This window comes from Aythya ferina, assembly GCF_964211825.1.
Source record: "Aythya ferina genome assembly, contig: HAP1_SCAFFOLD_458, whole genome shotgun sequence".
NCBI lineage: Eukaryota > Metazoa > Chordata > Aves > Anseriformes > Anatidae > Aythya > Aythya ferina.
The window spans coordinates 14,183-40,000 of record NW_028181125.1 but is presented as its reverse complement, the minus strand read 5'-3'; the positions used below and the strand labels follow the sequence as shown (position 1 = coordinate 40,000).

General features: G+C 47.9%; 1 protein-coding gene and 1 long non-coding RNA gene across 7 annotated transcripts; both read right to left on the bottom strand.

Moving 5' to 3' along the window:
- Nucleotides 1–960: 960 nt before the first annotated feature.
- LOC311429252 lies at nucleotides 961–2,558 on the bottom strand. Of its 2 annotated transcripts, XR_014688203.1 has the most exons (3): nucleotides 2,462–2,558; nucleotides 1,710–1,783; nucleotides 961–1,143 (listed from the first exon to the last, which is right to left on the bottom strand). It is a non-coding gene; the product is annotated as an uncharacterized lncRNA (long non-coding RNA). The 2 variants fall into 2 exon arrangements; XR_014688204.1 differs by lacking the exon at nucleotides 2,462–2,558 and having other exon boundaries at nucleotides 1,710–1,943.
- Nucleotides 2,559–6,522: 3,964 nt separating this feature from the next.
- LOC311429250 (uncharacterized protein) lies at nucleotides 6,523–21,297 on the bottom strand. Of its 5 annotated transcripts, XM_084540352.1 has the most exons (13): nucleotides 15,398–15,459; nucleotides 12,193–12,267; nucleotides 11,647–12,070; nucleotides 11,133–11,193; nucleotides 10,922–10,972; nucleotides 10,714–10,790; nucleotides 10,433–10,473; nucleotides 10,102–10,167; nucleotides 9,970–10,013; nucleotides 8,714–8,821; nucleotides 8,545–8,594; nucleotides 8,058–8,151; nucleotides 6,523–7,143 (listed from the first exon to the last, which is right to left on the bottom strand). In XM_084540352.1, exons 5-9 carry the CDS (start codon nucleotides 10,958–10,960, stop codon nucleotides 9,991–9,993), a joined length of 246 nt encoding a protein of 81 aa, XP_084396478.1. In that variant the 5' UTR covers nucleotides 10,961–10,972; nucleotides 11,133–11,193; nucleotides 11,647–12,070; nucleotides 12,193–12,267; nucleotides 15,398–15,459; the 3' UTR covers nucleotides 6,523–7,143; nucleotides 8,058–8,151; nucleotides 8,545–8,594; nucleotides 8,714–8,821; nucleotides 9,970–9,990. The 5 variants fall into 5 exon arrangements, 3 of the variants coding, with proteins under 3 accessions (XP_084396478.1, XP_084396476.1, XP_084396477.1); XM_084540350.1 differs by lacking the exons at nucleotides 10,102–10,167; nucleotides 10,433–10,473; nucleotides 10,714–10,790; ... (3 more) ...; nucleotides 12,193–12,267; nucleotides 15,398–15,459 and adding exons at nucleotides 19,660–19,713; nucleotides 20,649–20,709; nucleotides 21,163–21,297 and having other exon boundaries at nucleotides 9,970–10,039; XM_084540351.1 differs by lacking the exons at nucleotides 10,102–10,167; nucleotides 10,433–10,473; nucleotides 10,714–10,790; ... (3 more) ...; nucleotides 12,193–12,267; nucleotides 15,398–15,459 and adding exons at nucleotides 19,660–19,713; nucleotides 20,649–20,709; nucleotides 21,163–21,297 and having other exon boundaries at nucleotides 8,714–8,818; nucleotides 9,970–10,039.
- Between the last annotated feature and the right edge of the window lie 4,521 nt (nucleotides 21,298–25,818).

Sequence of the window (25,818 nt, the reverse complement as noted above, 5' to 3'; positions counted from 1 at the left end):
ATACATTTACCGGCACTCACTGTAACCCAAGCACTTACCGGCCTTTCAAAAAAGCCTCAACCCGTAACACTAAAAAACTTTGAAACCCCTACAGGCCTAACCCAAACTATTTACCACACTAAACCCCTGATGTACTATGCCTAAAAGCCCTAACCCAAACACTTAAGACACTCAAAACCCAAACCCAAAACATTAGGATTCTCAAAGCCCTAAACAACAAAATTAGAACGCTTGAAGCCTTAACCCCAAAATTAAGATGCACAAAACCCAAAGCCACCCCAAAACAGTAGGATGCTCAAAACCGTAACTCTAAACATTAGGACGCTCAAAACACAAACCAAAACCCAAAACTTTAGGACGCTCTAAGCACAAACTGAAAACATGAAGACACACAAAACTCTAACCCAAAAATTAGGATGCTTAAAACCCAAAGCCCTAACACAAAACATTAGGATGCTCAACACCATAACCCAAAAAACTAGGATGCTCAAAACCCTAACCCTGGAGAACCTAACCTGAAAAAAAAAAAAAAAAAAAAAAAGGATCTTAACACACTAACCCTAAGTAACTGACCAAAAATAAAACCCTAGGACCCTAACCCTAAAAAACATAGCAACACTCCATCCCAATAAAAAAAAAAAAAAACACCACCAACAAAAAAAAAAAACCTCTAAAACACTAACACGCTAACCCTGAAACCATTAAAGCCCTGTTAAAACTCCAACCCAGTTATACACCAGTTACCTCCCTTAAGGGATATAGAGGAGCTCTCTCAGATATGGCAGTACTACTTCTCATGCATGCAGCCGGTGGTCGGTCTCATTCTCATGCTGATGGTGTTGAAAGCTGGGGCAATGGTGGTACTGCTGGAGATACCACAGCCACCGGAGGTGGATTGTTAGGATATGGAGATGGTAGGTTATCCAACGGCTCCCGTTTATTATCTTTTCCTTTTTCCTGTTCTTGTTCTTCTTCAAATTTCTTATCTGCTTTTAGTGTAAATATTGAGGCTGGAAAAGGACATGAAGTCCTCCTGATCCATAATCCTGCATAATCACTTTCTTCCCAGCAAAAAGGTTCCCTCGAATTAACATGTGTATTTAAGGCCTGACAAATACAGTCTTCAAAGGATCCAAAAGCAGGCTGAAAGATATGTGGTGTTAAAGGCTCCTTTGGCCATTCTATCACACAATACTGGACCGGTTTTTATTTACTTTTTCCTTTTCTGGGGCCCCTCTCATTCCAATTTCTAACCGTTATTCCTAATGGACTTTCTGGTGGTATGTCTGGTAATTTGCTCCCTTTCTTCTGGTCCCTGGTCTTCGATTTTGTCTGACCCATCTAGGAATGTTACTGTGCCAATTCCCACAGCCCTTGGTTACCTTAATAAGAGTGTCTTACAGAGGATTTAAGATCTATCACCCACCCACAAATCCTATAGGAATCCCTTCGTTCCTTCACTGGCCAAGTCCCTCGTGGGAGATTGGAACCGTGGTTAGAAGACCTCCACAATCGCTTCGGAACTGAATTCCGTCTCAGTCACACTCTTACACACACAGGCAACCGAAACCCACCCAACAGAACAGTATACGCTTTAAACGCTTATGACTCCATTGTCTTCATTCAGATCTTCACACGCAGAATTACGGGCAAAATATAGTGCTGCAGCCAGCAAGGGAACTGAAAAAAAAATCAAAACCTTTGCTTACCTTTATTCAGGTTCAAGATGCCATTAGTCCCGACCTGACTCGAACAGCAGCCACCAAATGGTGGGGCGCCTCTCCTAGATAAAGTAAGAATTCAGGAACCAAAGCCCTCCCGGACAAGCCCCCAGTTGTCATACATGACTGGGTCCCAAATTGGATTGCAATTAAATTTTACAATTTATTAAATGAATAGAGGTAAACAAGCAGTTGTGCGCAAACAGATATACTGTGACAGCTGCCCTTCAGCACATGCCCAGAGGCAGACTGGATGTCTTTGCCAAAACAGTCCGGACAATGTATTAGTACACCCATGCACTGCCACGTTAGCTGTCATTGCTAACTGCCAGGCAGGACAGCTCCAGACCAAACACATACACACACAGGCACGCCACAAACACTAAAACAAAACACACAACACAAGGCACAAGAAAAAGTGACCCCCCAGAGGGAAGCCCTATGGCAACAGCAAGTCAGAACAGGTGCTCTGCAGCAGACCCAAGGAGAGACTCAACAATCAGTCGCATCGCACCCGAAGGCTGCCGCACACTCTGAGAAACCAAACCTACCAGTCCTGAGCAGCTCCCCACCTCCTCCTGCCAACCACGCTCAGCACACACACTATTTGCCCCTCAAAAAAACAAAACCTTAGAACATACACACACAAAAAAAAAAAAAAAAAAAAAACATCTGAGATCCATAAATGCCAAAAAGACGTGCACGCACAGCAGCCCCTGCAGAGGTAATCACAGACTTACCCTTTGCAGAGGAAAGAGCAGACTCTGATACAACCCTGCTCAGGCTCTTGGTAACGCTGCATCTAAACTGCCAAGCCACATGTAGCATGAAATGAAGCTGGTTTTAGTTCCCTGGAAAATTACACAAGTAGGCTTGTACATCTAGAGATTAAAATATAGCTCAAAAAACAGAAGCGTATCCCACCATCGCAAAGAACAGTGAGCCAGCAACCTCTACTAAATATCCCTCTGTTAAGTGAATTCCAAGGACTTAGAAATCCAGAAATCCATAGACTCCAGCCTGCCTAGAGAACCCTGCAACTGACTGAAGGAAAACAAAACACTTACCCCAAAGAGCAGCCCAGGCAGAAGGAGCTCTCTGATGTCATGCCTGGGGCTCATATACCATTTGGCCCTGCCCAGCACCCAAACCCAATCACATTGTAAAGGGGAGGGACAAAGCACAAGAAAGTAGGAGCAGAGCAGGAGCAGCAGATTTTCATTTTCTTTTTTTTTTTTTTTTTTTAAATCTGCTTTACCTGAACAACATGCAGAGGACAAGAGACCTGGGGTGTTTCTAGAAGCAACAATCCCCATGCTTTTGCTGCAGCTTTTAATATTAAAAGGACAACACAACCAGTCAAGTAACTGGAACTTTTTCAAATGGAATTACGTCAAACAGGTTCATCATCACTTGCAAAAACAGAGAACCAGCATTCACTAGCATGCCAGAGCTAATACCCACCTCCTGCACAACGCTCACTACTACTAATGCAACATATCATTGTGCAATACCTCTCTGTTCCTGGTTCCTTTAACTCACCTGCTCAGTAGCTCCAACTGAGAAATGTGCCCGGGCAGCGCTGCGCTGAAATGTGCCCGAACAGACTTATTCTTCAGTGATGAAGAAGGTGACCCTGCTCAGTCTCTTGGCAGTACTGCACTTACGCGGTCAAGAAACCGTACCCCACGGTTTCCCAAAAACAACGTACCTGGCAACCCCTCATAAACATACCTCAAATATGTGAATTCCATGCACATAAAGCCTAGAAGGCTTTATGGTCTAACGACTCGACAGACAGCAAACACACAGGCAAAAGCTCCAGAAATATAACAAACCGCCCCTAACCCTGAGAAAGACCACTGCTTATATGCCCAATGCTGCCATTTTCAGATACATGCTCACACAGGGCTCTTCAATGATACATTTCTCCTAAACCCTGCTCCATCACTTTGCCACCAAGGTTGTGACTTTGATAAGATTTGACATAAAGGCAAAGACTCACAAAAAGCCCTGTAATTCTGCAAAAATCATAAGGGACCCAGAAACACAAAGCAAACACACAAAATAACATCGCCATACTATCCGTAAAACTGCTGTAATAACTACTCACCTGAGGAAGAGCTGCATGCAATACAGGCACCTACTACTTAGATTGCTTTACTATGACAGATCCTACCAGTTGCCACCTCAAAAAGATATGCGTACCGGTTTCTACTTGAAAATGCATCAGTCCATACACTCTGACCCACCTAAAGAACCCTGCAACTGACTGAAGGAAAAACAAAGCACTTACCCCAAAGAGCAGCCCAGGCAGAAGAAGCTCTCTCATGGCACACCTGCAACTCAGTTACTATTAGGTCCCACCTGGAACCTGAAGCCAATCACATGGGAAAGTGCAGGGGGAAAGCACAAAAAAAGCAGAAAGAACAGGAACAGCAGCTGTGGTTTTATTACCTTATTTATATGGCTTAGCTCAACAGCATGCAGAGTGCAGACATGAGAACTGGGGTGTTTCTAGAAGCTACAATCTGTTGTCGACGGAAGGAAGACACAGACGCTCAATATGAGTGAACAGTGAACTTCAACTTTAATGGATAGCTCAGTCGCCTTTTATCTAGTTCGAACATAATCAACTCATACATATTGCAAAAACTAAGCTCAGGATTGACTAACACTTTCCTATCTTGTCAGTTAGTTCCTCCCTCTTTTACCTACCGTCCCGCCTTAGGGACTTTCCCAACCACACAAGGGCATCGTGTCCTTGGGCCTGATTGGTTCTCAACCGGCTGCGCACGTGCCCAGGCTCATATGAGTTGAGTACGGTACCTCCCCTAGCCCATGACCTCCTAACTGCTCAACATCCACGTGTCCTACCTCACTTAACCATTCCTCCACAATTCCCCCATTTTTATTTTGTGATACAAATACCTTCTCTGTGAGTTGCTCTAGTTTCTTAGTTAGGCAGTTAAAGGTTACATATGCAGCAATTATAATCAATATAATTATAAGTAGAAAGCAAAGTCCCTCTTTAACTAACAAAACCCGTCCACCCATGTTCCCCAAAACAGATTTAAGCCAACCTTCAAACCAACTATCTTGTACTACAATTTTTTGTGTATGATCCCTTAACCATTTCAACTGGTCGTGAATTGACTGACCATGGTCGGAAAGATTAAAGCAACACATTCCTTCTACATCTTCACACCCATGTCCCTGAGCCAAGAACAAGAAATCAATAGGGGCCCTATTTTGCAGCACAGCGTGCCTTAGGCTTTCCGTGTCTTGCGACATTTCAGAAAGAACTTGGGTGGTTACATTTGACTGTTTAACAGCCCAACAAGCAAGCTTATTTATGCTAGCCAAAGCGTGTGCAGTTCCTACAGTCAGAAAAAGATCCATTAAGCAGAGTAATACGGGCAGAGTATGGTGCTAACATTTCACTCAGTTCCTTTGGATCCCCTATCAGGACCCCAAACAAGCATGTTCTGAAAGGGTACATAACATAACACAACTTAACCCTAATAACACTACAATTACTGTAAGCACTTAACGGTAACACAATTAATAGTAAGTAACACAACTTAGTAGTAACACACTTAAACCTAATCACTTGATGGTGATCAAAGGCTGTTCTTGATAGTCGTCGAGGTGTCACAGCCCACGTCATTGTCAGAATGATTATCAGGAACCTCTTCCTGGTCGTCTTCGGCGTGTGCAGATTCTAAAGCTGCTTCAGTCCACTTTGCAGTGATCCACTGGGTACCTGTTTCTGGCACCACTTCAAAATCTCTATAACATTTTATAACATTTTTGCAAGTAACTCTTTAACCACATTTATCACAATACTACATGCAATGATGATTGACACCACAGTGAACAAAATCCTTAATCCCTCTTTGATTAATCCCAGTAACCATCTATGCATTGTTTCAATTATATCAGTGAACCATTGATTGAAAGGATTGATACCATATTGACTCTTTCTCACGTGCTCTTTCAAGAAAGTAATGGATTTGTGAATTGACTCATTACGATCAAAAAGTTTTAAACAGTACGTTCCCTTAAGTTTCTCCAAGTGGCTACTTCGCACAATGACTCCATACTTGTGAAACATGATTTTGCTCGACCAGTACTAATTTCCTATGATTTCAGCCTGCACTATGGCAATAAATGCGCTCTCACTAACACAGTACACAGCACACTCACACACCCAGAGGCCTCTGGCACATCTCACTCTCAATCATACCACAACCTCAATCATACCACACGAATATAATTTAGAATGATAAGCAAACAAACAAGTATTGCCTCTCATTGTGTTCCTCATGAAGTGACTTGCAACACTTTGTTTTAAAACCTTACCCTTACACAAATACTTTCAACACAAAATACCTGGACATTTAAAAATAACACATACAATTAATAACACTCCAGTTAGTATCCCTTTTTCATTGCAAGGTAAACCTCTTATAAAAAGAATGCCAGAGAGAAGCAGCACAGCCGCCGCTGCTTCCATGGTTACATCAGACAGGCTGCAGGGTCCTGATGTCCGTCCCTCTGCTCTGTGCCGACTCGCCACATGGTGAGGGTCAGCTGCCGTTCGATTCCGCGGAACTCCGAGCGCAGCACTGCTCGTGGCGGTGACTGAGGGCGGGGGAGGCTCCCACTGCCCCATAGCCCCCTGAGGCAGCGTTATCGTTCTCACTGAAGGCAGCAGTGGGCAATCCCCAGCTCCAACACTTCCCGGCAATCCCAGTCGCTCTGTAGCGGCAGTAGCGACTCTCTGCTCAGCCTGATGCATAACTAAGGCGTTAGTGACTGCTCTCCAAGGCTTCAATAATTTTTTAGCAGCCTTATTTTCATTAATAACTTCAAACAATTTGTCCCCAAATTTACGCCACTCTGTTTGTTCAAAAACTGTATCAGGATTGATAAAACAACCCTGCATTACTCCATATGCTAATAATCCTGGTAAATCCTTTTTGCAGTCTATATCTGAAGTGCTCCGCTTTTCTAAAAAGCATTCGAGCAAAGCATACGCCGATGTCTCTCCATACCTTTATATACGTCGGTTGCAGCCTTTGCAAAGACCTCGGCGGCGCTTCTCCGGCGGGACCCTTTATAGGCTCATCCCGGGTGCGGGGACTCCCTTCCACCTTCCGAGCTGCGGGTGCGGGGACTCCAAGTTTTCGTCCCTTTCACCTTTCAGACCTCGGCGACGCGTGACCGGCGGGATCCTCTCCCGGGTGCGGGGACTCCACGTCCCTTTCACCTTCCTGACACGGGTGAGGGGATTCTTGTCCCTTCCACCTCCTGGGCTGCATTGCAGGACCGGTTCCTCCCTTATTCCGTCCAACCGTGGCCCAGGATCACCGCCAGCAGTATCCAAATCCCGTTCAGATCGGTCCCTGTTCGGGCGCTATTTGTTGTCGACGGAAGGAAGACAGACACTCAATATGAGTGAACAGTGAACTTCAACTTTAATGGATAGCTCAGTCGCCTTTTATCTAGTTCGAACATAATCAACTCATACATATTGCAAAAACTAAGCTCAGGATTGGCTAACACTTTCCTATCTTGTCAGTTAGTTCCTCCCTCTTTTAGCTACTGTCCCGCCTTAGAGACTTTCCCAACCACACAAGGGCATCGTGTCCTTGGGCCTGATTGGTTCTCAACCGGCTGCGCACGTGCCCAGGCTCATATGAGTTGAGTACGGTACCTCCCTAGCCCATGACCTCCTAACTGCTCAACATCCACGTGTCCTACCTCACTTAACCATTCCTCCACAACAATCCCCATGCTTTTGCTACAGCTTTGAATATTAAAAGGACAAAATGACCAAGCAAATAGCTGATTTTTTTTTTTTCATCTGGAATTAGCTCAAGCTTTTATTTACATAGAAAGAAAAGTCTAGGAGCAGAACTGATTACATGCCAAAAAAGAATTCAATTCCATTCCACTCACAGGAAAAATCACTTACTTCAGTAAGCTGAGAACCAAAAGGCTATGCTGATGTGTTAAAACACATTACAGGACACTGGGTCCAGGCCCTCCGCTGCACCCACTTAAAATCCATCCCTACACTCACCAAGGTGCAACCCCAACACAAACACAAACGCAGCATTTCAGCTTCAACACAGTTTTGGGAACTGGTAGAAAGGACACCTCATCCTCAGCAAGGTGTGCTCAGGCTACACAGGACAGGGCTTTGGGCACCTCTTTGCCTACCAAAGAAGACCGCCATCAGCACCTGCTTTGTTCCGATTCTAAAGACTAACATCACAGCCCACATTGCCTGGGACACCTGATAAACAGAAGAGAAAGCAGCCATACTGTTTTCAAGCCGTCCCTGCACGTGTCGCTCCTCGATGATCTGCAACCTCTTCTCAAATCCTCAACCGCTTCTGTGGAGAGCCTGCCATGGCACCTGCAAAGCAAGATGGATACCCTTCGCAGTCACCTCGTGCTACTTGGCAGTTCTGCTCCAATCCAGCTCACAAACAGCCCGCCCTTCCCATGCTGCTCTTCAGAGTGCAGCTTAGCCCCTCTGAGCCTGTGCGACACACCTGTGAAACAAAAAGAAAAGCATAGGCCTAAGCAGCATCCAAAGCCACAGCACAGCTAGGACAGTTACTCTCATCTGCTCCCTTACCTCTGCCCCCTCACCTGCCCTAGAGGCAGATGCTTCCATCTGCTCTCTTAAGCCAGCTACAACACACCTCTGAAATATAAACAGGATTTTTACTGTATTTTGTGTAGTTAACTAACTGCAGTGACAACTGCACCCCTAAAGTGCCTGCTACATCTGTTCATCGCTCACCTTGCCGAAAGCAGCTATGCTCAAGTCCCACGTTGTACACTGTGTTGCAGCTTTAACAAATGAAAACAGTCACAATATAATCATTCAGCAGCCAGCATTAGAACCCATGCCTCAACAACAGCAGGGACCCCATTTACAAATTATCGTTTCAAAACAGCAGCCCCATTACCTCAGCACCTCAGAAGTAGATCAAGCCTGTCACCGAGCTGCCTACGGAGTGCTGAACAGTTCCAGAAGGAGGTCGTTCCTGTGACAGGTTCCAAAGGTTTACACTCTACTGGGGACAGGAAAGAAATAAGAATAAACATTTCAAAACCCCATATCTGTAACCTTTCAATATTCAACAGACCTCCTCAAGCACACCATTCAAGCACTATGCGAGCAGCTGCTCACAAGCAGATATACTCTCCCCCCCCACACACATCTGCCAAACACCACAGAGATGACTTTGCCAGCTGCCCTTCAGTACGTGCCCAGAGGTAGACCGGATGCCTTTGCCAAAACACTCCCGACAATGTATTAGCACACCCATGCACTACCACGTTAGCTGTCATCACTAACTGCCAGGCAGGACAGCTCCAGACCAAACACATACACACACAGCCACGCCACAAACACTACAAACAAAACACACAACACAAGGCGCAAGAAAAAGTGACCCCCGGAGGGAAGCCCTATGGCAACAGCAAGTCAGAACAGGTGCTCTGCACCAGACCCTAGAGGAGACTCAAATGTCACGACACGCGACTGGAAGCAACTGCCAGAACTGGGATGATGGAGGCCTAAAAAGCCTGCCTTCAAGACAAGAGACCAGAAGGATGGGGACTGAAAACCCCATAAGACGACGCTTAGGAAATCAATTCCCAACAAGAGCTCCTGATGCGGCCCAGATGACTTCTGCAAGAGTGAGGATGGAAACAGACGCGATCTCAAACCGAATATGATGCACAAGACCTGAAACAGACCTGCTCTTTAAGCAGTGACTGCAACACAAGAAGTGCTCTGATCAGAGTCATGATGACAAAACATGCATTGAGGCCCTTCAGCACCACTACCAAGTCCCCTGTCTGGTCAGTCCAGTGTCAAAAGCTAGGAGGATATCAAGACCCGAGAAGCACAGAACAGACATCACAGAAGCAACACAAGACAGACGAACAGAAGGAAACTGTCCTGCCTGGCGCACGCACTCACGCTACAAAATAATCCCGCTGCTTCTATTAGCCTGGTGACCCAGCCACAAGCAGCCTGAACGTGACCCAGCCTGAACCACCCTCACCGTGGAACCAAGTCTAGTCAGCCAGCTGGCTCCACGCTGCTCTGACTCCCAGCTCCCATTAGCCACCCCAGATATGCAAATACCAGGTGCCCCCCAGCTTAGCTCTCAGGTTGCTGCATGGTAAAGTCCCTCCGCTTCAAGAAACGCACAGGCACTGAATGTCATCTTAGTCAATTGCCAGGCTCATCATCAGCTGCAAAAACAGAGTACCAGCATTCACTAGGACGCCAGCCCCATTGCTCACCTTCTCCACAATGCTGACCACTACTGATGCAACATACGATTGTGCTCACGTGTTCCTCTCCGAGTCCAAGCTCCAACAGTGCAACCAGTGTCATCCACACCACCTGGGAAAACAAAGGGATTAAATGATCGTTGCGTTCACAACACGTCACCCAATGGTGGTTTTTTTTTGTTATTGTTGGTTTTTTGTGTGTGTGTGTGTGTTTCCTTTATTTATTTTTTTTTTTTTGGTCTGCTTTAGCTCAACAGCATGCAGAGTGCAAACAAGAAAACTGGGGTGTTTCTAGAAGCAACAATCCCCATGCTTTTGCTGCAGCTTTGAATATTAAAAGGACAATACGACCCAGCAAGTAACTGGAACTTTCTTACCTGGAATTAGCTCAAACTTTTCTTCACATTGAAAGAAAAATCTAGGAGCAGAACACATTATACACCAACAAAATTAATTCCATTTCATCCCCAGAAAAAAAAAAAATCACATACTCTCATCCCCTCCTGTACCTCAGCCGCTTGCCTACCCCACGTGGCACACGCTTCCATCTATTCTCTTTACCCACTTATAGCACCTCTAAAAGACAAACTGGAATTTTACTCTATTGGCTGTAGGAAAATAACTGCAGTGACAACCGCGCCCCAAAAACAACAGTTACCTCTGCTCATCACGCACCAGAGTCACTGCAGAGGCAGCTCGGGTCAAGACGTCCTGCACTGCGCACTGCGTTTCAGCCTGAACAAAAGGAAAAACACAGGCAGAAGATAAACATTCAGCTGACAGCAGTAGCACCCATCCCTCAACAACAAAAGGGACCCCATCTTTAGTTTTATCCTTTCAAAACAGCAGGCCACTTGCATCTGTACCTGCAAATTAGGTCCAAGCTTGAAAGGAGCGGCCAGCATCACCCACGCCACCTGGGAACACAAAAGGACACAATGACCACTGTGCTTGCAAGCAACCACCTGCCACACTGCTCCTCTATCCCACACAGCCTCACCTCGGACCCTCACAGGGAAACACCTGAGCGTCTTCCCTTCGCTTCGGATAAGGGATGACCAGGCTGACAACACTCACCTTCCCTCAGTGCTTCGTGACATGAGGATTTCCCTTCCCTGTCCACGACTGCACAAAGCACCTGCAGACACAAGAGAAACGCACACTCTGAGGTACTTCAGAGCTACAGCATACCTGCTGCAATACCTCTCTCTTCCCAGCTCCTGTACTTCAGCTGCTCACCAGCTCTAACTCAGATTCTTCGCTCACAGTGCCACAACAAACTCTGCCTGGGCCACACAACACACACTACACAAGCTACAATGGCTAAGACACACAAACTGGAACATTCCCACCCAATAATCAGTCGCGTCGCATAGGAAGGCTGCCGCACACTCTGAGAAACCAAACCTACCAGTCCTGAGCAGCTCCCCACCTCCTCCTGCCATCCACGCTCAGCACACACACTATTTGCCCCTCAAAAAATAAAAGCTTAGAATATACACACACACAAAAAAAAACACTATCTGAGATCCATAAATGCCAAAAAGACGTGCACGCACAGCAGCCCCTGCAGAGGTAATCACAGACTTACCCTTTGCAGAGGAAAGAGCAGACTCTGATACAACCCTGCTCAGGCTCTTGGTAATGCTGCATCTAAACTGCCAAGCCACATGTAGCATGAAATGAAGCTGCTTTTAGTCCTCTGGAAAATTACACAAGTAGGTTTATACATCTAGAGATTAAAATTTAGCTCAAAAAAAGAAGAGCATCCCACCATCAAAAAAAAAAAAAAAAAAGAGCCAGCAACCTCTACTAAATATTCCTCTGTTAAGTGAATTCCAAGCACTTAGAAATCCGGAAATCCATAGACTCCAGCCTGCCTAGAGAACCCTGCAACTGACTGAAGGAAAACAAAACACTTACCCCAAAGAGCAGCCCAGGCAGAAGGAGCTCTCTGATGTCATGCCTGGGGCTCATATACCATTTGGCCCCGCCCAATATCCAAACCCTATCACCTGGAAAAGGGGAGGGACAAAGCACAAGGAAGTAGGAGCAGAGCAGGAGGAGCAGTAGCTGTTTTTTTTTTGTTTGTTTTGTTTGTTTATTTGTGTTTTTTTTTTTTTTAAATCTGCTTTACCTGAACATCATGCAGAGAACAGACAAGAGACCTGGGGTGTTTCTAGAAGCAACAATCCCCATGCTTTTGCTGCAGCTTTTAATATTAAAAGGACAACACGACCAGTCAAGTAACTGGAACTTTTTCAAATGGAATTACGTCAAACACGTTCATTATCACTTGCAAAAACAGAGAACCAGCAATCACTAGCATGCCAGAGTGTTGTTGACGGAAGGAAGACAGGGACACTCAATATGAGTGATATGATCAGCAAGCTTCGATTTATTGGATAGCTCAGACGCCTTTTATTCCTTAACATATAATTAGCTCATACATATTACAAAAGTTAAGCTCATGATTGGTCCCCCTACGTCCTTATCTTATCAGCTTCTTCCTCATCCTTTCGACCGAAATAACACAGTCGGTACTTTCCCAAACCGCCAACGGATATTGCGTCCTTGTGTCTGATTGGCTCAGACAAGTTGTGTGCGATGTTTGTCCAACTCGTAAAGATTCAGCTGTTTTATGTCTACGTGACCTATCTCAGTTAACCATCCCTCTACAATTCCCCCGTTTTTATTTTGGACTACTAATACCTTTTCTGTGACTTGTTCAAGCTTCTTAGTTAAGCAACCAAAAATTATTCGCGCAGCTATTTTTATCAATATAACTATAAGCAGAAAGCGAAATCCCTTATTGATTAGACTCACTAACCAGTTAGACAGACCGCCAAAGATGGACTGCAACCAATTGTCAAGCCAACTAGGTTGTACTGTAATTTTCTTTGTGTGCTGCATCAACCATTTCAACTGGTCATGAATCAATTGACCATGATCTGAAAGATTGAAACAACACATTCCTTCAAAATCTTCACATCCATATCCTTGCGCTAAAAGCAAAAAATCAATTGCAGCCCTATTTTGTAACACAACATGCCTAAGACTATCCATATCTTGTGCCATTTCAGTAATAATTTCAGTTGTTACATTTGATTGCTTAACAGCCCAACAAGCAAGCTTATTAATGCTAGCCAAAGCATGTGCAGTTCCCACTGCTGGAACTAATGAAGCAAATATTCTCTCAGCAGCGCCCCATAATTCTACACCATCACCACAGTCAGAACCTAAAGTCTTAAGAGCTCGTTTGGATCTCTGCGACAAGCTCTGGTTCCGGAGACTGTATAAGTCCGGGGCGAACAATGTGAGTCGCCCTAGATAACATGGACCCCCAAACGCGTTGGCAGGTATTCCTTGCCATGCACGATCCCCACAAATCAAAAACATGCCAGGTGGCAGAGCCTTTGCAGTGTCATTATTCCACATCGGATTGTTATTAGATTTTGCTTCAGCTCCCAAAGCCCCCAGTCCTTGACTCCATACTTGTGAAATATGATTTTGCTCGACCGATCGCAACTAGTCCTGCTAGTTGCTTACAATCGACTCCCCATTTTTCTAAAAAGCACTGTAATGAATCTAGGGCTACGTCGTCCTTCATTTTCCTATGATTTTTTTGCCGGCACTAATTTCCTATGATTTCAGCCTGCACTATGGCAACCTGCACTATGGCAATAAGCACGCTCTCACTAACACAGTACATAGCACACTCGCACACACACAGCACAATTGCACACCCAGAGGCCTCTGGCACATCTCAATCTCAATCATACCACAACCTCAATCATACCACGAGAATATAATTTAGAATGATAAGCAAACAATACGTGCGGCCAATATAATTTAGAATCATAACCCAACAAATAAGTATTGTCTCTCATTGTGTTCCTCGTGAAGTGACTTGCAACACTTTGTTTTAAAACCTTACCCTTACACAAATACTTTCAACACAAAATACCTGGACATTTAAGAATAACACATACAATTATTAACACTTCAGTTAGTATTCCTCCAACAGCTGAAAACATACTGTTTGTCTGCAGCTTCAGGAGATCTTTGCTCCTGTGGTGAGCAGCTGAGAGTGGAGTCCCCTCCGAGCAAAAACGCTCAGGGTGCACCTAGGGGCGTCCACGCTGCAGCCGATCCCCGCAGCCGAGCAGTGTCTCCTCAAGTCTGCCGGTGGTCATTTGGCAGTGTAATCTGTATCTCTGCACTCCTGCCCCGCAATAGAGCTAAGTCGTCATTACTAATCCATAGAATGTGGCAACCCCACGGAATCTTATCCAGAAACATAGTTATAACACCGATCTTGGGACGAATAGTCTTTTTTGCATTGCAAGATAAACCTCTTATAAAATGAATGCCAGAGAGAAGCAGCACAGCCGCCGCTGCTTCCATGGTTACATCTGACAGTCTGCAGGGTCCTGATGTCCACCCCTCTGCTCTGTGCCGACTCACCACACAGTGAGGGTCAGCTGCCGTTGTCCACTGATGCCTCTGGTCTACTGTAGCAACTCGATCTCGGATGTCCCGCATCGCACCGCGATTACTTCAATTTCCCGCGTCCCTCCGCAATTCCTTTTTCCGCATCCCTCCGCAATTCCTTTTTACAGTCTATACCCTGCGTGCTCTGCTTTTCTAAAAAGCACTTGAGCAGATCATACGTCGCTTGTCTCTCCATACCTTTGTTTACGTCAGCGCTGTTGCAGCCTTTGCAAGACCTCGGCGACGCGTGGCCGGCGGGACCCTCTATAGGTGCTCCCGGGTGCGAGGACTCAGCATTTTCGTCCCTTCCACCTCCTGAGCTGCATTGCAGGACCTGTTTCCTTCCCTTATTCCGTCGATCCGTGGCTTGCAGGTTCACCGCCAGCGGGGTCCCTGTTCAGGCGCCATTTGTTGTCGACAGAAGGAAGACAGGGACACTCAATATGAGTGATATGATCAGCAAGCTTCGATTTATTGGATAGCTCAGACGCCTTTTATTCCTTAACATATAATTAGCTCATACATATTACAAAAGTTAAGCTCATGATTGGTCCCCCTACGTCCTTATCTTATCAGCTTCTTCCTCATCCTTTCGACCGAAATAACACAGTCGGTACTTTCCCAAACCGCCAACGGATATTGCGTCCTTGTGTCTGATTGGCTCAGACAAGTTGTGTGCGATGTTTGTCCAACTCGTAAAGATTCAGCTGTTTTATGTCTACGTGACCTATCTCAGTTAACCATCCCTCTACACCAGATCTAATACCCACCTCCTGCACAACACTCGCTACTACTGATGCAACATACAGTTGTGCAATACCTCTCTGTTCCCAACTCCTTTATCTCACCTGCTCAGTAGCTCCACCTGAGAAATGGGCCCGGGCGGCGCCGCGCCGAAATGGGCCCGGGCGGCGCCGCGCCGAAATGGGCCCGGGCGGCGCCGCGCCGAAATGGGCCCGGGCGGCGCCGCGCCGAAATGGGCCCGGGCGGCGCCGCGCCGAAATGGGCCCGGGCGGCGCCGCGCCGAAATGGGCCCGGGCGGCGCCGCGCCGAAATGGGCCCGGGCGGCGCCGCGCCGAAATGGGCCCGGGCGGCGCCGCGCCGAAATGGGCCCGGGCGGCGCCGCGCCGAAATGGGCCCGGGCGGCGCCGCGCCGAAATGGGCCCGGGCGGCGCCGCGCCGAAATGGGCCCGGGCGGCGCCGCGCCGAAATGGGCCCGGGCGGCGCCGCGCCGAAATGGGCCCGGGCGGCGCCGCGCCGAAATGGGCCCGGGCGGCGCCGCGCCGAAATGGGCCCGGGCGGCGCCGCGCCGAAATGGGCCCGGGCGGCGCCGCGCCGAAATGGGCCCGGGCGGCGCCGCGCCGAAATGGGCCCGGGCGGCGCCGCGCCGAAATGGGCCCGGGCGGCGCCGCGCCGAAATGGGCCCGGGCGGCGCCGCGCCGAAATGGGCCCGGGCGGCGCCGCGCCGAAATGGGCCCGGGCGGCGCCGCGCCGAAATGGGCCCGGGCGGCGCCGCGCCGAAATGGGCCCGGGCGGCGCCGCGCCGAAATGGGCCCGGGCGGCGCCGCGCCGAAATGGGCCCGGGCGGCGCCGCGCCGAAATGGGCCCGGGCGGCGCCGCGCCGAAATGGGCCCGGGCGGCGCCGCGCCGAAATGGGCCCGGGCGGCGCCGCGCCGAAATGGGCCCGGGCGGCGCCGCGCCGAAATGGGCCCGGGCGGCGCCGCGCCGAAATGGGCCCGGGCGGCGCCGCGCCGAAATGGGCCCGGGCGGCGCCGCGCCGAAATGGGCCCGGGCGGCGCCGCGCCGAAATGGGCCCGGGCGGCGCCGCGCCGAAATGGGCCCGGGCGGCGCCGCGCCGAAATGGGCCCGGGCGGCGCCGCGCCGAAATGGGCCCGGGCGGCGCCGCGCCGAAATGGGCCCGGGCGGCGCCGCGCCGAAATGGGCCCGGGCGGCGCCGCGCCGAAATGGGCCCGGGCGGCGCCGCGCCGAAATGGGCCCGGGCGGCGCCGCGCCGAAATGGGCCCGGGCGGCGCCGCGCCGAAATGGGCCCGGGCGGCGCCGCGCCGAAATGGGCCCGGGCGGCGCCGCGCCGAAATGGGCCCGGGCGGCGCCGCGCCGAAATGGGCCCGGGCGGCGCCGCGCCGAAATGGGCCCGGGCGGCGCCGCGCCGAAATGGGCCCGGGCGGCGCCGCGCCGAAATGGGCCCGGGCGGCGCCGCGCCGAAATGGGCCCGGGCGGCGCCGCGCCGAAATGGGCCCGGGCGGCGCCGCGCCGAAATGGGCCCGGGCGGCGCCGCGCCGAAATGGGCCCGGGCGGCGCCGCGCCGAAATGGGCCCGGGCGGCGCCGCGCCGAAATGGGCCCGGGCGGCGCCGCGCCGAAATGGGCCCGGGCGGCGCCGCGCCGAAATGGGCCCGGGCGGCGCCGCGCCGAAATGGGCCCGGGCGGCGCCGCGCCGAAATGGGCCCGGGCGGCGCCGCGCCGAAATGGGCCCGGGCGGCGCCGCGCCGAAATGGGCCCAAACAGACTTATTCTCTAGAGATAAAGGAGGTAATCCTGCTCACTCTCTAGGCACTACTGCACTTACGTAGTCAAGGAACCCTTCCCACGGTTTCCCAAAAACAACGTACCTTTTCTTTTTCTTTATATCTTTTATTTACATAGGAAGAAAATCTAGGAGCAGAACTGATTACACGCCAAAAAAAAAAAAAAAATCAAATCCATTCCACTCACAGGAAAAATCACTTCAGTAGGCTATCTGAGAACCAAAAGGTTATACTCATGGGTCAAAACACACTACAGGACACTGGGGCCAGGCCCTCTGCTGCACCCACTTAAAACCCATCCCTACACTCACCAAGGTGCAACCCCAACACAAACACTGACATAGCATTTCAGCTTCAACACAGTTTTGGGAACTGCTGGAAAGCAGGCTTCATCCTCAGCAAGGAGTGCACAGGCTACACAGGACAGGGCTTTGGGCACCTCTCTGCCTACCAAAGAAGACAGCCATCAGCACCTGCTTTGTTCCGACTCTAAAGACTAACATCACAGCCCACATTGCCTGGGACGCCTGATAAACAGAAGAGAAAGCGACCATACCATTTTCAAACCATCCCTGCACATGTCGCTCCTTGATGATCTGCAACCTCTTCTCAAATCCTCAACCGCTTCTGTGGAGAGCCTGCCATGGCACCTGCAAAGCAAGATGGATACCCTTTGCAGTCACCTCGTGCTACTTGGCTGTTCTGCTCCAATCCAGCTCACAAACAGCCCACCCTTCTCATGCTGCTCTTCAGAGTGCAGCTTGGCCCCACTCAGCCCGTGTGAGACAAATGTGAAACAAAAAGAAAAGCATAGGCTGAAGCACCATCCAAAGACACAGCACAGCTGGAACAGTTACTCTCATCTGCTCCCTTAACTCTATCCCCTCACCTGCCCTCAAGGAAAATGCTTCCATCTGCTCTCTTAGGCCAGCTACAACACCCCTGAAATATAAACAGGATTTTTACTGTATTTTGTGTAGTTAATTAACTGTAGTGACAACTGCACCCCTAAAGTACCTGCTACATCTGTTCATCGCTCACCTTGACAAAAGCAGCTCTGGTCGTCAAGTCCCGTGTTGTACACTGTGTTTCAGCTTTAAGAACTGAAAACAGACAAGATAATCATTCAGCTGCCAGCATTTGCACCCATACCTCCACAACAAAAGGGACCCCGTTTACAATGTTATCGTTTCAAAACAGCAGCCCCCTTGCCTCAGCACCTCAGAAGTAGATCAAGCCAGTCACCGAGCTGCCTACGGAGCGCTGAACAGTTCCAGAAGGGGCTCTTTCCTGTGACAGGTTCCTCCAAAGGTTTACACTCTACTGGGGACAGGATAGAAACAAAAATAAACATTTCAAAACCCCATTATCTGTAAGCTTTCAAGATTCAACAGACCTCCTCAAGGATACCATTCAAGTGTTATGCGAACAGCTGCTCGCAAGCAGCTCAACTGTCCCCCCAACCCCCAACATCTGCCAAACACCACAGAGATGACTGTGCCTGCTGCCCTTCAGTACGTGCACAGAGGCAGACTGGATGTCTTCGCCAACACAGTCCAGACAATGTATTAGTACACCCACGCACTGCCACGTTAGCTGTCATCACTAACTGCCAGGCAGGACAGCTCCAGACCAAACACATACACACACAGCCACGCCACAAACACTACAAACAAAACACACAACACAAGGCACAAGAAAAAGTGACCCCCCAGAGGAAAGCCCTATGGCAACAGCAAGTCAGAACAGGTGCTCTGCACCAGACCCTAGGAGAGACTCAAACGTCACGACATGTGACTGGAAGCAACTGCCAGAACTGGGATGATGGAGGCCTAAAAAGCCTGCCTTCAAGACAAGAGACCAGAAGGATGGGGACTGAAAACCCCATAAGAAGACACTTAGGAAATCAATTCCCAAGAAAGAGCTCCTGATGTGGCCCAGATGACTTCTGCAAGAGTGAGGATGGAAACAGATGTGATCTCAAAACGAATTTGATGTACGAGACCTGAAACAGATCTGCACTTCAAGCAGCAACTGCAAGACAAGAAGTGCTCAGATCAGAGCCATGACGACAAAACAAGCACTGAGGCCCTTCAGCACCGCTACCAAGTTGCCTGTCTGGTCAGTCCAGTCTAAAAAGCTAGAAGGATATCAAGACCCGAGAAGCACAGAACAGACATTGCAGAAGCAACACAAGACAGACGAACAGAAGGAAACTGTCTTGCCTGTCCTTCAGATAAGTCTCAAAATGACCCAGGCTGAACCACCCTCACCGTGGCACCAAGTCTATTCAGCCAGCTGGCTCTACGCTGCTCTGGCTCCCAGCTCCCATTAGCCACCCCAGATATGCAAATACCAGGTGCCGCCCAACTTAGCTCTCAGGTTGCTGGATGGTAAATTCCCTCCGCCTGAAGAAACGCACAGGCACTGAATGTCATCTTAGTCAATTGCCAGGCTCATCATCAGCTGCAAAAACAGAGTATCAGTATTCACTAGCACACCAGCCATGATGCCCACCTTCTCCACAATGCTGACTACTGCTGATGCAACATACGGTTCTGCTCACCTGTTCCTCTCCATATCCAAGATCCAACAGTGCAACCAGTATCATCCACACCACCTGGGAAATCAAAGGGATTAAATGATCGTTGCGTTCACTACACATCACCCAATGGTGGTTTTTTTTGTTATTGTTGTTTTGTGTGTGTGTTTCCTGTATTTATTTTTTAGTCTCCTTTAGCTCAACAGCATGCAGAGTGCAAACAAGAAACTGGGGTGTTTCTAGAAGCAACAATCCCCATGCTTTTCCTGAAGCTTTTAATATTAAAAGGACAATACGACCCAGCAAGTAACTGGAACTTTCTTAACTGGAATTAGCTCAAACTTTTCTTCACATTGAAAGAAAAATCTAGGAGCAGAACAGATTATACACCAACAAAATTAATTCCATTTCATCCCCAGAAAAAAATCACATACTCTCATCCCCTCCTGTACCTCAGCCGCTTGTCTGCCCCACATGGCACATGCTTCTATCTGTTCTTTACCCACTTATAGCACCTCTAAAAGGCAAACTGGAATTTTACTCTATTGGATGTAGGAAAACAGCTGCAGTGACAACCGCACCCCAAAAATAACAGTTACCTCTGCTTATCATGCACCAGAGTCACTGCAGAGGCAGCTCGGGTCCAGACGTCCTGCGCACTGCGTTTCAGCCTGAACAAAAGGAAAAACACAGGCAGAAGATAAACATTCAGCTGACAGCAGTAGCACCCATCCCTCAACAACAAAAGGGACCCCGTCTTTAGTTTTATCCTTTCAAAACAGCACTCCACTTGCCTCTGTACCTGCAAATTAGGTCCAAGCTTGAAAGGAGCAGCCAGCATCATCCACGCCACCTGGGAACACAAAAGGACAAAATGACCACTGTGCTTGCAAGCAACCACCTGCCACACTGCTCCTCTATCCCAAACAGCCTCACTTCAGAACCTCACAGGGAAACACCTGAGCATCTTCCCTTCGCTTTGGATAAGGGATGACCAGGCTGACAACACTCACCTTCCCTCAGAGCTTCATGACATGAGGATTTCCCTTCCCTGTCCACGACTGCACAAAGCACCTGCAGACACAAGAGAAAAGCACACTCTGAGGCACCTCACAGCCACACCGTACCTGCTGCAATACCTCTCTCTTCCCAGCTCTGTTACTTCAGCTGCTCACCAGCTCTAACTCAGATTCTTTGCTCACAGTGCCACAGCAAACTCCACCCGGGCCACACAACACACACTACACAAACTACAATGGCTAAGACACACGAGCTGGAACGTTCCAGCCCAACAATTAGTCACATCGCACAGGAAGGATGCCGCATACTCCTCGAAACCAAACCTACCAGTCCTGAGCAGCTCCCTACCTCCTCATTCTAACCACACACACTATTTGACCCTCAAAAAAAAAAAAAAAAAAAAAAAAAAAAGAACATGCATACACACAAAGAAAAACAACTGAGCTCCACAAAATCCAAAAAGACATGCACACACACAAGCCTCGGCAGGAGTAATCACAGACTTACCCTTTGCAGAGGGAAGAGCAGACTCTGATACAACCCTGCTCGGGCTCTTGGTAATGCTGCATCTACACTGCCAAGCCACATGTAGCATGCAGTCAAGCTGGTTTTAGTCCTCTGGTGAGTTACACAAGTGGGTTTATACATGTAGAGATTAAAATATAGCTCAAAAACAGAAGAGAAACCCAACATCCCAAAAAAACAGTGAGCCAACAGCCTCTACTAAATATCCCTCTACTAAGTGAATTCCAAGCACTTAAAATCTAGAAATCCATAGACTCCAGCCTGCCTAGAAAACCCTGCAACTGACTGAAGGAAACACAAAGTACTTACCCCAAAGAGCAGCCCAAGCAGAATGAGCTCTCTGATAGCATGCCTGGGGCTCATATAGCATTTAGCCCCGCCCAGCACCCAAACACCTGGGAAAGGGGAGGGGCAAAGCACAAGAAAATAGGAAGAGAGCAAAAGAAGCAGCTGTTTTTTTTTCCTTTGTTTTTTAAAATCTGTTTTATCTCAAAAAAAAAAATCAGAGAGCAGACAAGAGACCTGTGGTGTTTCTAGAAGCAAAAATCCCCTTTTGCTTTTGCTGCAGCTTTTAATGTTGAACTGATAATGTCGCCAAGCAAGTAACTGAAACTTCTTCAACTGGAATTAGTTTAAACACGCTCACCATCATCTGCAAACACACAGAACCAGCATTCACTAGCCCTAACCCCTAACCCTAACCCCAACCCTCACCCTAAACTCTAACCCTAGCCCCAGCCCCAGCCCCTAACCCCAACCCCAGTTCCCGAGAACTTCATTTCCAGGCATGCTCTGGGCACTCCACATGGCCTCCCGGAGGTCCGGAGTCCGAGAACTTCATTTCCCGGTATGCTCTGGGCACTCAACATGGCCTCCCGGAAGTCCAGAGTCCCAGAACTTCATTTCCCGGTATGCTCTGGGCACCCAACATGGCCCCCCGGAAGTTCAGAGTCCGAGAACTACATTTCCCGGTATGCTCCGGGCACTCAACATGGCCTCCCGGAAGTCCGGAGTCCCAGAACTACACTTCCCGGTATGCTCTGGGCACTCAACATGGCCTCCCGGAAGTCTGGAGTACCAGAACTACATTTCCCGGTATGCTCTGGGCACCCACCATGGCCTCCCGGAAGTTCGGAGTCCCAGAACTTCATTTCCCGGTATGCTCTGGGCACCCAACATGGCCTCCCGGAAGTTCGGAGTCCAAGAACTTCATTTCCCGGTATGCTCTGGGCAGTCAACATGGCCTACCGGAAGCCTGGTGCCGGAAAACTACACCTACCAGCAGTCCCTGGACAGCCAGCATTGCCAATCAGAGAACACTAGTCTTTACCGCCCTTAAACAAAAAAGCCTCAAGCCCTAACCCTAAAAATCCTCGAAACCCCTACATACCTAACCCAAACTATTTACCACACTAAACCCCTGAAGACCTATGCCTAAAACCCCTAACCCAATAAATTAACACACTCAAATCCCAAACCCACAAAATTAAGATGCTCACATCCCAAACCCAAAAAAATAGGACGCTCAAATCCCAAACCCAAAAAATAAGGACGCTCCAAACCGTAACCCAAAACATTAGGACACTCAAAACCGTAACCCAAAAAATTAGTACACTCAAAAACCTAATCCTGGAAAACCTAACCTGAAAAAAAAAATAAGATCTTAAAACCCTAAATAACTGACCAAAAATAAAACCCTAACCCTAAAAAACCTATCAACACTACAACCCAGAAAACTCTAAAACCCTAACACACTAACCATGAAACCCTTAAAACCCTAACCCCCAAATCCCTAAAATCCTAACCGTTAAAACTGCAACACTAAAAACCTTAAAATCCTAAACATAAACCCTGAGAATGCTTACCCTGAAATCCAAACCTAGTGCCCTATCCCTGAAACCTTAAAACCGTGAATCAATCTTTGGAAGATAACATAGGCTCAGGAGAGGATCTCAGTACAGTAGCATTTTTATTTGAGATTACAATGGCGGGAGTTCCGCAAGCAGGAGGGTGCCTACTAATTCCATACACAGTTTATATACTTTTTTTTCCCCCCAAGGACCAGGACCCTCCCCTGTTTCCCCATTAACTGTGCAATCCAGGTTCATACTCTATCTGGTGCTTCACAGAAAATACACAGCTGCTGGCCTGTTACAAGTCACATTTCTTTTGAGGCTTTTACTCTTTGAGGTGGTGATGTGTATTACACCGTGATTTCCACCTAATGGCGGTAAGGATTCTGGTTGTCTGCATTTTACAAGGTTGTCTGTTGTAATAAATGACTAAGTCCCAAATAGTATTGCAATCAAAGTTTACAATTTATTAAATGAATAGAGGTTAGCAGACAGCACTGGGTGCGCTGGGAGTCTGCTCCACCAAGACGCACACAAGTTACATCAGGCGGCTGGTTTTTATGCTCCTAGGCTAATACATATTCATTACTACTTCTAGAAAAGGCAGGGTTATTATTAGTTCCTGGAATCCAAACCCGCCCACTGGCGCATGCTTTATCAGTCTCTGGTGGTCCCTCTGGGGGTCTCTCGTACTGAAGGTTCATAGTCTTCCTCGCAGGCTTTTCCCTTGTCCTTCTCCTTTGTCCATCTTGGCTGGATGTCAGAGACTTGCATAGTGCCCCATGCAATAGTCATAACAGTTAGCAGTTATTCTGAAACCCCTTTGTTCTCTTATCCCCTGTTGACCCAAATTGCTGGACCATTCCTTTGCAAGATGAGAAGAGGTAAAGAGAGCAGGAGGAACAGCAGCCCTGTTTTTGGTCTGGCTTAGTTCAACAGGGTGCAGCACAAGCAACCAGGCTGTTTCTCTTCAAAGACTTGCCTATCTATCTACCACTGGCAAAAGCAATAAACAGACTGCAAACATGCACTGCCATGTTTGACACACTTTATGTTTTTAATTTTATTATTTCAAAAGAGCAGTTCACTTGCCTCTACACCTGTGAAGTAGATCAAACCAGTCACTAAGCTGCCGAACAAGAACTTGACAGTTCCAGAAAGCGCTGTTTCCTTTGAACGGTTCCTCCTAATGTTTACCTACTGCTGGAAAAAAAAAGCAAAAAGACTCTGTGCCAGCTGCCCTTGAGTACTCGCCCAGAGCTTGGGTATTCGCGCACAGACAGACCAGATGTCTTTTCCAAAAGTCAGGATAATGTATTATTGCACTGATGGAACACCACTTTAGCTACCATCACTAATTGCCAGGCAGGACAGCTCCAGGCCAAACACACACATAAAGAGGCATGCTACAAACATCATGAATGAAACATGGGAAAAGAATTACTTATGCTATAAGAATTACTCACCTGAAGAAGAGCTGCATGCAATAAAGGCACCTACTACTATATAGATTAATTTACTTTAAATGGTCCTACTAGATGTCACCTTAAATAGATGTACTTATCTCTTTTAACTTGGAAACACATCAACCCATAGACTTTGATCCACCACCAGGCAGGGACTAGGAATACTAAGTAGAGGGAGAAAACGTGTTGTGAGCCTGAAGTGTGTACAACCATAGTAAAGACGGCTCCTGAGAGGATGGGGAAACAAAGGGAAAGCTGCTTACCTCTGAGAAGTCGTCCTTGATCTTTGTGCCACGGACATTTGTCTTGAATGCTTGGTGCACGAGTTTAGGGGTCCCCGTCCGTTGAAGGCTTACCTCGGGGAAGTCCTACATGGCTCCACCTGCATTACTAATTTTTTCTGCCACCAGGCAGTGGCAGAAAATCCTGAGAAACGGCAGACACATCTTCCCAAACCATTTTCTCAATAACAGAAGCAGTGCGAACACGTGCTGAAAACCACAAGTGAAAACGGAGTTTCACTCTTCACCCTTTAGGGGTTCTGTGGAAGTTAGGCTGATTTTATAACTTCTCAGAAAGAATACATTTGAAAAAGGAACTTACTGTGCTCAGTAAACCCCAGTGTGCGTTGGTTCTCTCTCCTATCCTATCTTCTTTATTGTTCTCATTAATTCATGTGTTATTCTCCACATCTTGTCTTCTTCTCCATATACATTGCTCAGACAGTGACCTAAAACCACGTACTACTACCAGAAGCCTCAGTGAAGTCCTAGTCATTTTTAGTTGTCCTACAGTAATAAATTAAGTGTTCCTTTAAATTCTGTATCAGCATAGATCTCACCATGCATTACAGGAATAGATAAATACCATTTTATCCATTTTACAAGAAGCGATCACTTAAGATAACATGATGAGTCACTGGCATAGCTTCAACAGCATCTGCACTGGAACACCATCAGCACAGCTGCCTGAGAACTCCTGGTAGGATGTTATCTCATCTGAGAAGAGGAACAGGTTGCAGTTCCTGCCTAGAAGATGAGGCAGCAAATGTCTGTCTTTGTTTTAAATTATATGTGTCCTCTCAGTGTACATAGCAGTTGCTCAGAAATGTGACCCCAGCAGAACATAAACTATGGACATGTAGACCAAGTGTCATTCCAATTTCCTCCAGCAAATATGTTTTGTTTTGTTTTGTTTTTGTTTTGTTTTTCTGTTTTTGTTTTTGTTTGGGGCTTGGTTGATTGGTTAGTTTTGCTTATGGTTTCTACTTAGAAATTTTTTTCTTTTTTACTCTGTAATGATACCTGATCTCATCTCTT

Excerpts from the sequence above, each read along its gene's own strand:
- LOC311429250 (XM_084540350.1), bottom strand. The coding sequence starts at position 21,243 with ATGTGGCTTGGCAGTGTAGATGCAGCATTACCAAGAGCCCGAGCAGGG. Across the intron at positions 20,710-21,162 it reads TGCTCTTCCCTCTGCAAAGG|GTGCTTTGTGCAGTCGTGGA; the intron begins GTAAGTCTGTGA and ends TTGTGTCTGCAG. Across the intron at positions 19,714-20,648 it reads TCATGAAGCTCTGAGGGAAG|GTGGTGTGGATGATACTGGT; the intron begins GTGAGTGTTGTC and ends TTGATTTCCCAG.